Source organism: Euprymna scolopes, chromosome 40 (assembly GCF_053919585.1).
Source record: "Euprymna scolopes isolate OS-2025 chromosome 40, ASM5391958v1, whole genome shotgun sequence".
Lineage (NCBI taxonomy): Eukaryota > Metazoa > Mollusca > Cephalopoda > Sepiida > Sepiolidae > Euprymna > Euprymna scolopes.
The window spans coordinates 67710945-67725663 of NC_136521.1; the positions used below are offsets into that span (position 1 = coordinate 67710945).

General features: G+C 32.4%; 1 protein-coding gene across 2 annotated transcripts in view; it reads right to left on the reverse strand.

Moving 5' to 3' along the window:
* Nucleotides 1–428: 428 nt before the first annotated feature.
* The window catches only part of LOC145265602 (receptor-type guanylate cyclase Gyc76C-like), a 644892-nt gene continuing 630601 nt past the window's right edge, over nt 429–14719 (reverse strand). For both annotated transcript variants that reach the window (XM_080121613.1, XM_080121614.1), the window contains 3 exons: nt 12603–12945; nt 5496–5587; nt 429–2221 (listed from right to left, as the gene is read on the reverse strand). In XM_080121613.1, the coding sequence (XP_079977739.1) occupies nt 1730–2221; nt 5496–5587; nt 12603–12945 (927 nt within the window). In that variant the 3' untranslated portion in view covers nt 429–1729. The remainder of the gene's footprint in view (nt 2222–5495; nt 5588–12602; nt 12946–14719) is intronic.

Below are 14719 nucleotides of genomic sequence, written 5' to 3' on the forward strand. Positions count from 1 at the left end.
CAATGTTGTTGTTGTTGTTGTTATTGTTGTTGTTATTGATGTTGTTGTTATTATTATTGTTATTATTATTATTGTTGTTATTGTTGTTGTTGTTGTTGCTATTGTTGTTATTGTTGTTATTGTTGTTATTGTTGTTGTTATTGTTATTGTCGTTGTTATTGTTGTTGTTATTGTTGTTATTATTGTTTCTGTTATTGTTGTTGTTATTGTTATTGTTGTTATTGTTATTGTTGTTGTTGTTATTGTTGTTGTTGCTATTGTTTTTGTTGTTGTTATTGTTATTGTTGTTGTTATTGTTGTTATTGTTGTTTTTGTTGTTGTTATTGCTGTTTTTATTGCTGTTGTTGTTATTGTTATTGTTGTTGTTATTGCTGTTGTTGTTGTTATAGTTGTTGTTTTTATTGTTATTGTTATTGTTGTTATTATTGTTTTTGTTATTGTTGTTGTTATTGCTGTTGTTATTGTTGTTGTTATTGTTATTGTTATTGTTGTTGTTGTTGTTATTATTGTTTTTGTTATTGTTGTTGTTATAGTTGTTGTTATTGTTGTTGTTACTATTGTTGTTGTTATTGTTGTTGTTGTTGTTGTTGTTGTTAGTGTTGCTATTGTTATTGTTGTTGTTGCTATTGTTATTATTTTTTATTGTTATTGTTGCTATTTTTGTTTTTGTTTTTATTGTTGTTGTTATTATTATTGTTTTGTTATTGTTGTTATTATTGTTGTTGTTATTATTGTTGTTGTTATTATTGTTGTTGTTATTGCTGTTGTTATTGTTGTTGGTGTTATTATTATTGTTGTTGTTGTTATTGTTATTATAGTTTTTGTTATTTTTATTGTTGTTGTTATTATTGTTATTATAGTTTTTGTTATTTTTATTGTTGTTGTTATTATTATTGTTGTTATTGCTGTTATTGTTGTTGTTTTGTTGTTTTTGTAATTGTTATTGTTGTTGTTGTTTTTGTTATTCTTAGTGTTGTTGTTATTGTTATTTTTGTTATTATAGATTTTGTTATTGTTATTGTTGTTTTGATTATTGTTGTTATTGTTTTTGTTATTGTTATTGTTGTTGCTATTGTTATTGTTGTTATTGTTATTGTTGTTATTGTTTTTGTTATTGTTATTGTTGTTGTTGTTGTTATTGTTGTTTTTGTTATTGTTATTGTTGTTATTGTTGTTGTAATTGTTATTGTTGTCGTTATTGTTGTTGTTATTGTTGTTGTTGTTGTTGTTATTGTTAGTGTTGTTATTGTTGTTGTTGCTTAACCACGGCCAACTATTTCTCTGGTTTTCGTCAGGTGATTTTCAAAATTTTAACCCTGATCACGCTTCGGAGCGCCTGGCGCAGTGGATAAAGGTGTTGAGTCTCTACAGTTCCAGGTGAACATTGTCTGTAGATAGCGGTTTCAATCCTATCCAAAGCAGGCCAATATTAGTTGGCCAAAACGTGGGGAGACAACAACAACTATGGAAGGCAGTAATTACTGAGGATACAGTTAAGAAACTCAGCATCTTCACCCCATCACGATTAACCACCGAATGAAGGCCAGAGGATGAGTTGGCCGAAACATGGTGAAACAACAACTATGAAGATGAGGATACTAGTCCGAAAATAAATAAATAAATAAATAAATAAATAGACAAATTACTCATCTCAAAGGATTCCAATAAAAATAATATATATTATTCTGTGTGTGTGTGTGTGTGTGTTTTTTTTTGTTTTTTTTTTTTGTTAAACTGGCGTCACTTGTAAATTATCATCTGTGTCGACGTCCATGAATGTCTTTTTAAGCAGTGGTGAATTTTCAGGATTATTTTCATCCGTTTCGTACGAACCGGAAGCTGACCCAATAACGAGGTTCCGGTGGGCCAGCTGAAACAGTTCCCGGCGTCGGTTTCGTTCTTGCCGTAAGTAGTAACTGTCCACACTCGGATCGTCGCCGGTCCATTGTGCCTTCATGTAATACTGCAGGCTCGGACTATTTTGCGTAGTAATCTTTCTTTCTTCGACGATGTTGCAGATGGCGTTTGTATGTCCAGCATCGACCACATTGGCCAGGGCGTTGTTGACATATCCCGGCGTGTCCGCAATGCTAAAGAGTTCCTCGCAGGGGGTGCTGGTCGAGCTGTTTGGACACAGGGTTGTTGTCATATTGGCTATTCTCTCTTGTCGCCTCGACTTGTTTTCACCGACAATCCAATATGTTGTGACGTTTCCTTTGCCCTTACAAAGAAATAAAAGAAAAGAAAAAAATAATAAAAACGGCGCAGATATTTTTGTAAAATTAAAACAATTCAAATTTCGTATTAGTGAACTAATTAAGTTCTAAGGTATTTTATTATTGTTGAGTTGCAACTTTGTGTAACGGGGGAAAAAGTGGGTAAAACACACAGACTGAAGGAGGAAAAGTTATTAATTTTCTTTAGAAAGTGAAATATTGACTCTTCTATAAATAGGACACTGGGTTCATGTGAAATATTTTAGAACTCAAGCGAAAATATATTCAAGTTAAAATTTGCTCATAATGGTAAAGGAACAAAGCAGAAACATAACACGGACGGCGTATGTAAATGCGCGCGAAATGACATCACCAGTAAAGGAAAACAACTATAAAAAGAAAATAAAGGACGATCACATTAAAGACGTGGATAACGTTCGAGATCACACGAGAGGCGTGGATGACGTTCGAGAAAACGTAATAATTAGGAAATAAATATCGTTGTTACAAAGAAAAAGCGGGTTCAAGTTCTTTCCTATTCTTTGTCTACTTTGCGACTGAGGTACAACGTGTTGGTTCCTGGATAACATTACTTTATATTGCCCTTTTGGTAATAAGTTAGCGGCTTACTTTTGCAAAATTCATTTAATGTTCATATATTATGGAATAAATATATTTTTAGCAAATTCAAAAAAATTTTTTAAAGGGTTCCACGAAATCTTAGAGAGAGGTCAATGGATATAGCTGAAATGTATTCTTTAGTGTAATTATGTAGTAATCAATTATTTAATACATTATCTTATATAGATGTTAGAAATAAACTATTTGCTGTTATATTTATAGGACAGTGGAACCTAATAAATTAAATCAAAAAATTTGTATTTAATTCGTTGTATTCACATTACTATTATCAATTTGTTCTTCTCAAATGGAATAAGAACACGTGTTTGCATTCAATTTTATCATTGTAGCTTTATTGTAGTAGTAGATCAGTTTTATAGCAGTAGTATATCAGTTTTATTGCGGCAGTATATCAGCTTAATATTAATAGTATAGTAGTTTTATTATAGTAGAATAGCAGTTTTTTAGCAGTAGCATAGCAGTTTTATAGCAGTAGTATAGAAGTTTTATAGCAGTAATGTAGTAGTATATTATAGCAGTAGTATAGCAATTATATTATTGCAGTAGTATAGCAATGTTATTATAGCAGTAGTATAGCAATTTTATTATAGCAGTAGTATAGCAATTTTATTATAGCAGTAGTATAGCAATTTTATTATAGCAGTAATATAGCAATTTTATTATAGCAGTAGTATAGCAATTATATTATTGCAGTAGTATAGCAATTTTATTATAGCAGTAATATAGCAATTTTATTATAGCAGTAATATAGCAATTTTATTATAGCAGTAGTATAGAATTTTATTATAGCAGTAGTATAGAATTTTATTATAGCAGTAGTATAGAAGTTTTATTATAGCAGTAGTATAGCAATTTTAGTTTAGCAGTAGTATAGCAATGTTATTATAGCAGTATTATAGAAGTTTTATTATAGCAGTAGTATAGCAATGTTATTATTGCAGTAGTATAGCAATGTTATTATAGCAGTAGTATAGAATTTTATTATAGCAGTAGTATAGCAATTTTATTATAGCAGTAGTATAGCAATGTTATTATAGCAGTAGTATAGAAGTTTTATTATAGCAGTAGTATAGCAATGTTATTATAGCAGTAGTATAGCAATTTTATTATAGCAGTAGTATAGCAATGTTATTATAGCAGTAGTATAGAAGTTTTATTATAGCAGTAATATAGCAATTTTTTTATTGCAGTAGTATAGCAATGTTATTATAGCAGTAGTATAGCAATGTTATTGTAGAAGTAGTATAGCAATGTTATTATAGCAGTAGTATAGAAGTTTTATTATAGCAGTAGTATAGAAATTTTATTATAGCAGTAATATAGCAATTTTTTATTGCAGTAGTATAGCAATGTTATTATAGCAGTAGTATAGCAATGTTATTATAGCAGTAGTATAGCAATGTTATTATAGCAGTAGTATAGAAGTTTTATTATAGCAGTAGTATAGAAATTTTATTATAGCAGTAGTATAGCAATGTTATTATAGCAGTAGTATAGCAATTTTATTATAGCAGTAGTATAACAATTTTATTATAGCAGTAGTATAGCAATGTTATTATAGCAGTAGTATAACAATTTTATTATAGCAGTAGTATAGAATTTTATTATAGCATCTCTTATGTCGGTTCACGTTACACTTGAACTTCTGCATGTCAGTACAGTTGGGCAAGCAGAAACTCGGAAGGGAATTCCAAAGTCCAGCGGTTCTGGGGAAGAAACTACTGGAGTAGAAGGCTCTCTTACATCTGGGGATCTCAACTGTGAAGAGGTGGGATTTTGTTGATTGTCGGGTTTGTCGGGTGTATTTACATGGAGGGTTCACAAGTGCTTGCAATTCGTGAGAGCATTCACCATTAAAATACTTGTAGAACAAGCAGAGGGATGCTACATTTCGTCGATGGGACAGAGGCTGAAGCTTAGATGACAGTTCAGGACCTATCAAGTTGGCGACTCTCTTTTGAACCTTGTCTACTAGAGACTAGTAGCAGATGCACCAGCCCAAATATGACAACAATACTCCATACATGGGCAAATGGTGGCCTTATAGAGGTACAGGATACTTTCGGGCGTTAGTAGCTTTCTAACACCGTAAATTTTCCAACTCATGTTTCGTTTGAACGTTAGGCTGAGGAGTTTAAAAGAAGTACTTTCAGATAATGAATCTTTGGCTATTGCTATTGGTGGTAGATAAGGTTTCTTGTAATTATTGAAGAAAACAAACTTAGTCTTGGCAGCATTGAATGTGACCATCCATTTTTGTCTCCATTCCACTACAGATTGGAGGTCATCCTCTAATGTTTCTACCATTTCTCTAGATATGTTTTCTTGTGGTCTCTTTGATTTTACTGGATTCCAGAACATAAATTAATCGAGTCTAGTGTTTTCAAGTTAGTTTCTATTTAACCCATAGTTGGGACTCTAACAGGTACTACCAAACCGGGTCAGAGTGGACCTGGGAGCAATGCTGATTAAAGGGTGGCTCCACACTCCCCAAAGCCCGAATATAGTTTAAGGTCATATCCAGGATCTTAGCTACTGGAGGATAGTGTCTAGTAGCCATTCGAGTTCTCTGTGTAGAAAAGTTAGTTTAAAGAACTTGTAATCAAAATTGTTTTCGGGTTTATTTAAAGAACTTACCTTGAGATGGACGATGCCACGTTCTTCGACCTCGTAACCACCGAGTTTATCCAATAGTTCTTTGCATTGCTGCGAACAATGGATCCTTAACGCTGAAATTTTAAACGGGAAAGAAACAAGGATTACTTTCAAGAGTTTTTATTTCTCATAAGAACATTCAACAAGGGAGGAAAGCACATAACGTACATGTAAAAACCATTAAAAACTCGTTATGCAAGAATTAGGTTAAATAAGTGTTTAAAAAATAATTAAATATATCTATATAATTTTAAAAAATATATATGTCTATATAATTTTAAAAAATATATATCTATATAATTTTAAAAAATAAATAAATATATCTATATAATTTTAAAAAATATATATGTCTATATAATTTTAAAAAATATATATCTATATAATTTTAAAAAATAATTAAATATATCTATATAATTTTAAAAAATATATATGCCTATATAATTTTAAAGAATATATATATATATATAATTTAAAAAAATAAATAAATATATCTATATAATTTTAAAAAATATATATGTCTATATAATTTTAAAAAATATATATATCTATATAATTTTAAAAAATAAATAAATATATCTATATAATTTTAAAAAATATATATGTCTATATAATTTTAAAAAATAAATAAATATATCTATATAATTTTTTAAAAATAAATAAATATATCTATATAATTGCTTGCTTGCATCTTGTTTTCGACGATTGGGCGATTCTATCTTTTAAAATACGGAATATATATATATATATATATATATATATATATATATGTATACATACATATATATATATACATATATATACATATGAGAAAAAAAGTATATATATACATATATATACATATACATATATATATACATATATATATATATACATATATAAAAATTTATGTCTCGGAAGTAGAGTGAAAAGCACATCTTATTTTTCTTTTATTAATATTATTGGAATCTTTCTTTTTCTCCCTTGTGCACATTTTTGTGAATTATTCCATGGATTTCTGCCTTTGGATTATTATGGACCATCTTTTTCCAATTATGGGATCTCCTTGGATTTTACTTGTACAAATAGAAATTCTTTTAACTTTTTTGAAGTTTTACATTTGGATTTTACCGTCACTGGATTTTTTTTATCTTCCACCAGACTATCCATTCGTGTGTAATCACCTTTTTCTTTACCATATTCCCTCTGCTTCACGTTTTTTTTTGTTTTTTTGTTTTGTTTTCAAGTAAGATCTTTGACTTAATTGTTGTTTCATCAAATACTTCTGCATGCAAAATCCAATCCCGCATTTTGCTAATTCCTACCCTCTAATGAGAAGGAAAGTATTTCTTTGAAACTCCGCGGATTAAGGACTATCCATTTATCTAGTGTTTCCTTTTCAGATTAAATATGTTTTAACCTCATTTCAAAGTGTTTTTTAACATATTTTATTAACTGTTTGCTCATATATATATATATATATATATATATATATATATATATATATATATATATATATATATATATATATATAGTTGAAAACACTTTCAATAATTTCCCCCATCTTTATCTATACCTAAAACTAAACGTAGATTCCATGAACAAAGCTTCTTTCTTAGAATTTCACACCTGTGGAACTCTCTTCCGTTTGCCTGCTTTACAGCTTACTACAATATGGTCGTCCTCAAGTCCAACGTAAACAAGTTCTTGATGAGCCGTTTCCCTTAAGTAATCCAATTTACCAAATTTCCGCTAATAACGATTACTAAAATATTGTCCCATCGACTACTGTACACTCTTTTACCCTTATCCTCGAGTGGCCTTGATAAGTGGTGACTCATATGTAAAAAAATAATCTAAAAATTTACCAACAAAAACAGAAACAAGTATATTATCTTCTGTATAGAGTTTATTTGTTTAATTTGTCTGCTTTTTTCTCATCACGATTGTAATCTGTAGAGAGCGACGTCAATCGGTTAATATGTTTAATTTTGTTTGCTTTTTACAGCACGATTGCAATATGTAAAGAGCGACGACAATCAGTTCTATATGTTTAATTTAATGCGTTTTTAGCACGATTTTCTTCTGTAGAGAGCGGCCGCATATTGTATAATTTCTGGAGCGTTCGTTTATTTATTGTAGAAGAGGATTACGGAATATGCGAACAGTCAGGTATCAGCCAATCAAAATGGGCGGAATTTGAAAAGAAAGAATTTATTATTTTTGAATCGGGAAATAAAAAGATTGTTATGTGTATGTATGTTAATGGCGGTGCAAGCGCAATATCGTAGCAAAATATAGAATTTGACCCGGTCTCAACCGGTAGCGGTGAGAGCACTAAGGATTGATAGAGAAAAATGGGAACTTCTTCCTTTGTAGAGGTGGCGATTGTGATAATGTTGCTCATCAAATGTAATGTGGCATTTTAATATCACAAGTGAATGTGGTAGAAATGGTGGTCCTAAGCTATATAAGATGTATGTACATATACATATACATACATATATATATATATGAAGGTATGCATGTATGTATATGTATGTATGTATATATATGTATGTATGTATATGTATATGTATGTATATATATATGTATGTATGTATATGTATGTATGTATATATATATATGTATGTATAGAAATGGTGGTCGTAAGCTATATAAGATGTATGTGGCATCTATCGTTGATAACCACAGATTATATATATATATATATATACATATACATATACATATATATATATGTACGTATGTATGTATATGTATGTATGTATATATATATGTATGTACGTATATATATATGTATGTATATATGTATGTATATGTATATATATATATATATATACATGCATACATATATATATACGTACGTATGTATGTATGTATGTATGTATGTATGTATGTACATATGTTTGGGGTAGAGAGGGCTCCCGTAAGCCGTGTTTAAGGAAACCTTTCTAGGAGAAGACAAACCTCTGATTTAAAAAACCATAAAGCGGAAGACCAGTACCCGCATTAAGCTTGTCTGCAGTTTAATTTGTTGCTGGCTATCTTGCTCTTACTTGTTGCTGGATCTCAACATTTTGAACCGAGAGAGAGACTTAGCTGTCGTACAAAGCTAAGACTCTGTAACATCATATTTGTATAGATACTCCCTCAAACATTTGGGCTCATGGATTTTACATGTCTGAGGGAGTGCCACTCGTCTGACAAGACGTTGCAATCATCATCATGTATGTATGTATTGTTTCAGGTCATGTCATATGCGACTAGTACCATGTAACCCAATACTACCTGGTCGGGTCACCGGCGACTAAACTGGTTCCCCCACCAGACTTGTTTGGTGAGAATGGTGGCTAATCTCCCTGAAGGATTAAAAACAAAACCTTTCAAAGGGCGAATGAACCCTTTTTCGGGGTCAACAGCCAACTAGCTCTGTGTGTGTTTGTGTGTGTGTATGCATGTGTGTGTTGGGATGGAGAGGGCTCCCGTAAGCCATGGTGAAGGCAACCTTTCTAGGAGAAGCAAATCTCTGATTTAAAAAACCATAAAGCGGGAGACCAGTACCCGCATTAAGCTGGCCTGCAGTTTAATTTGTTGCTGGCTATCTTGCTCTTGCTTGTTGTTGAATCTCAACATGAAAAATAAATCTTTATACGAAGGTCGTTCCAGAGGGAATGCATCCTATTTGTTTACTAAACAAAAATAGTGAAGAACTACGAAGACGAGAATAATACCGGAACAATAGTTTCTAAGGATTCAAATTGTAAAATAAAAATATATGAACTTTACAGGAATAGTTTGACGTAATATGTATATAGTGCGCATGCACAAATATGCATTCATACGTTTAACTGCGTTAATTTGTCAAGTTTACATATCGATGTCTCATTACCTCAGATGATAACGAATACTGTTAGAACAGCAAAATGTTTTTGTTTCGATTCTAGCTGATGGCATCCAAGTCATATAATTGTTTAAACTTTTGAAATCTCTACTCGTTTGGCCAAGTAAGCCTCTGGCCGGCTTTGGGTAGGATTGAAACCGCTATCTTCAGACAATTCTCACCTGGAAGTATAGAGATTCAACGTCTCTATCAACTGCACCACGGGCCCCAAAGGGCGAGCAAGGTTGAATTTTTTGGTCTTATGAATCCAAGAGGCTTACTTTGCCAAAAACGTGCTGAGACGACAACAACTATGGAAGGCAGTAATTGCTGAGGAGGTAGTTAGGAGATTCAGAGTTCCTATCCCGTCGCGGTTACCACCTGACGAAGGCCAGAGGAATAGTTGGCCGAAACGTCGTGAAACAACTAAGAAAAGATGAGGATAATGGTTCGCAATAAATAAAAATTAAGAGCATGCTACTTCCGTGAATAAAAGGTTCCGTTGGAAATTCCGTCCAAATTCGCAACACCGTCAATATTTGCAGAAGGGGCATCGTTTAGAAACCGCGAAAATTTGATAATTCAGAAATAGAGAAACATATGTTTCAGAATCACAGCTGACTAGATTCCCATGGTAGCAGGTGCACACCATGGAGAAGCACGTGACACTCACGGGGGAGGTTGAGTGCAATATGAATTAACTCGGTAGAATAATTTATGAACGCAAAGCATAAAATTGTTCATATTCTTCGGGGGGGGGTACCTTACGGCAATATTATGGGATCTATATTGACAGATGTGAGATGGGTAGACCACGTGTGGCATTGACGTCATGAACGAGTCATGGGAGGTCGCAGCGTTTCTTTTCCCAGAACGCAAACTCCAGTGCCGAGGATACCCGAGCAATTGAGCCAGTGTGCGAGATAAAAACCACCCAGAATCACGTTTCCACCGGCAAATCTGATCAACGGTTGGAAGAATGCGCTCATTGTCTATAACACATTGGCAATGCATTGTATATAAAAAAAAGAAAAAACGGATCGACTAAAAGATAGACGTTAGAGAAAGATGAAGAGACCTGTTTAAAGAAAAAAATAACATATTTTATTCATTTATTTATTTACTAGCTAGCTGCTCAGCATTGCCCGGTCGTGCAATACGTTTAAACATGATATTTTAATTTATGCAGATTGCGTATCTATTATTATAGAATCAATCCTCTATTGAATATTACGAGGAATAATTTGCCCGGATGTAATTCGCAAAAAATAAATAAATAAATAAATTAATAATAATGATAACGTCGCACACACACAGACAGGCAATTTCACTTACACACACACACACACACAAACACACACACACACACACACACACACATATATATATATATATATATATATATATATATATATATATATATATGTATATATGTATATACAAAAGGCGAATGAACTCTTTTCTGGGTCAACGGCCAACTAGCACCGTGTATATTTGTGTTTGTGTATATGTGTATTGGGGTGGAGAGGGCTCCCGTAAGTCGTGGTGAAGGCAACCTTTCTAGGAGAAGCAAATCTCTGATTAAAAAAAAAAATAAAGCGGAAGACCAGTACCCGCATTAAGCTGGTCTGCAGTTTAATTTGTTGCTGGCTATCTCGTTCTTGCTTGTTGCTGGATCTCAACATTTTGAATCGAGAGAGAGACTTAACTGTCGTACAAAGCTAAGACTCTGTAACATCATCTTTGTATAGATACTCCCTCAGGCATTTGGGCTCATGAATTTTAAATGTCTGAGGGAGTGGCACTTGTCTGACAAGACGTTGCAATCATCATATATATGGAAATGGAAATTTAACCAATTTTTTGGGATTTTGGATTTTTGGATTTTACTGTTATTGGATATTTTACCCATCACCAGACTATACATTCACGTGAAATCAACTTTTTCTTCACCATATTCCCTCTGCTTCACTATTTGTTACCAAGTAAGATATATGACTTACTTGTAGTTTCATTAAATAGTTTTGCAAGCAAAATCCGATCCCGCATTTTGCTAAATCCTACCCTCTGATGAGAAGGAAAGTATTTCTATTTCTTCGAAACTCCGCGGATTAAGGATTTTGTGTTTCCTTTTTTAAAATTAAATATGTTTTTAACTCTTTTTCAAAGTGTTTTTTTAACATGTTCTACTGTTTTCAAAATGTACATTGTTAATTTTTCGCTGTTTAGTTAAAACTGACGTAAGAAGAGCTCCGATTGGCTGAATTCCAAACGCCGAAGACGCGAAATTAATCGCTTCGTGGTTGTTTTTACTTTTTTTTTTTTCAAAGCAAGATTAATGGCCTGGCGTGCACGAGTCGAACCTCAAATGCCACATATATACTTTAGCCTTTTTACATTTGGATCTATATCAATGATTTTTGTGTTTTCAACTAGAATTTTTTTTAAATTGGAAATGTGGCAGCCATATAGTTTTAGGTGTTGAAAAATCGAGCTTGTATCTAAAAGGTGTAGGGTTAATCGTTTGAACAAACGATAATGTCTGTCTAAATGAAAACATGTTGCCAAATACACACACACACACACACACACGCACACACACTCACTCTCTCTTTCTCATTTATATATATATATATATATATATATATATATATAAATATATAAGTGAAAGTGTATGTCTGTGTATCTGTGTGTCTGTGTGTATACATTTCCCTACGCAATAACTCTGTCAATTTTAAGTCTACAGACTCGAAATTTGATATACGGGGTACTGAGATTTGGGAAAATCGATGTGATCGGTTTTCGGCCAGAAATTTGGCGATTAAGGAGTCAAAGTTCAACGATTTGACCTTTGAGAACTCTACCAAACTCCTTCGACAATTTTCGGTCTACACACTTGAAATTTTACATATAGGTTCATTAGACATGAATCTAACTTCATAATTTGATTTGAGCCCAAAAGAATAAATAAAGGGGTCATAATAGGGGTCACATTTAAAATAATTGACCATTTTTTTTTTTTGCTCAACATACATCTCCAAATACTCGGGCAACGCCGGGCACCCATGCTAGTATATATATATATATATATATATATATATATATATATATATATATATATATATATATATATATATATATATATATATATTCAATAATCAAATTTACTTAAATTCTTTTTTTCGGAGACTCTTAGCTTTATCTTAATTCTCCAAAAATTTCATACTTACGCATTCCTGTTGACTCCATTCGAGAGGCGGTATTGACGGTGTCCCCAAATAAACAATACCTGGGCATCTTTTGACCGACCACCCCAGAGACGCAGGAGCCGGAGTGAAGGCCGATCCGTAATTTCAGCGTGTCGTTCGGCCGGTGGTGGATGCGGAATTTCTTGATGGCGACCAGCAGGTGCAGGGACATCGAGGCGATCTCCCCAGCGTGTAAAATGCCATTCTTCTTCGGTAGACCGCTGACGACCATGTACGCGTCGCCAATTGTCTCCACTTTGTACACATCGTAATTCCCGATGATCGAGTCGAATAGAGTGTACAGGTCGTTCAGCAAATCAACCACCTGTTTGGATGTAGAAAAGGTTAAACAAAATAAAAAAGGTGAGAAATATCAAAAAGAATATCAATATCCTTAATATGCACATTTGAAAGTTGAACACATGTCTGACGAAGGCAGATTTCCCGAAATATCACAATACCGATCCTCTATTTGACGTAAGTAATGAGACAATACATGTCAAATATCTCTACTATTATAGAAAATTAATTTGTATGTGATAGAGTAAGTTTCTTATGTATACCTAAACGGCTGAACCATTTCTATGAAATTTCACACAAATGTACATTGTGTATCTCGCAGTGTTCTTAGATAGGTTTTGTATCAGCATGTCTTTGATAAGTATCAATAATCGATAATCAAAAAATCAGGTAAAATAAAGAATAGGCGATTTTTATCAAAGTTAACGCCTTATACAGCCTAACATTACAAGTGTATTTGAGAAGATTTATTATCACAAAAGTCGAAAAGCCAGGCATATGAAATCAACATTATGGTTCTTTGATATGACAGGGGCACGTTCGAAATGAATGTTTCTGTTTAAAGCACAATTGAACCATGATACTTGACTTTTTTCATTTTAAACTAAAATTCAAGCCATTATCATCGCACAAGTAGATATGCTAAACATATAAAAAACAACAGCAGTTTCTTTGATATGACAGGGTCGCGTTCGAAATGAATGTTTCTGTTTAGAATCTGCTTGTGTTTTCAACTAGATCAGGCAATTAGGCGATTTGATTGAGAAATGGTCGATTTAATCGATACCAATAAAAATTAAAGTATTGGAAGTGATAATTATTCATTCGCATATGTATATATATATATATATATATATATGAGAGAGAGAGAGAGAGGGGGGGGAGAGTTGAACACAGAGAGAAAGGTAAATTTTAAACTCTGAAAAAGGCGAAATATTTAGGTGATAAAAACTGACACTGAATCTTAGGTTCTTAGCTTTTATCAACTTTTTTAAAAAAATATATAAGAAAATAGTTATCTATAATCCATAAAAAGCTTTGATTTTATTTTCAATATTATACGCCGATTGAGGTTATAATTTCTGGATATCTAACTCCTTATGTAAGGATGTCTAAAACCAACATATAAATTCCCCTTTTCAAAATGACAAAGAATGAAAATGCTCCCTTAAAATATTTCTTAACATAATGCCGCACTTTCTTTTTTAGACATTAATTTTATCTTGCTGTATTCACTATTTTGTAATTGTTATGCAAAATCATGGCGATTATTTTACGTTCGTTTAATAAAATCATATTTTATTTAAATTTTTCCAGCTATATAAAAAGACTATTGAAAGAGATTTAGAAAAACCAGATCTAAAAAAATTGACAATATAAATATTTTATAATGATGGATAATTGTTTTATACCCGCGATAGGGGTCACAAACGAAAGAAACCACAAGTAGTGTAAAGTGTATAAATATAATATGTATTTATTATACAGGAGCCACTAAAGTGGTATAAGAATGTCTCCGTCTAGTCTATGGAACCAGTGGTATTCATAGGACTGGTTGATTCCACTTAGTTCATTATACCTTGTATATCAAGTTTTAAGTCTGTAGACCAAAAATTAAGTAGTTTAGTAAAGGCCGTTCCGCACACACACACACCTACACACGCACGCGCACACACACACGCACACACACACACGCACACACACGCACACACACACGCACACACACACACGCACATACACACACACACACACGCACAAAGTTACTTTTATATATGTATTGGTTATACTTCATCAGTAAC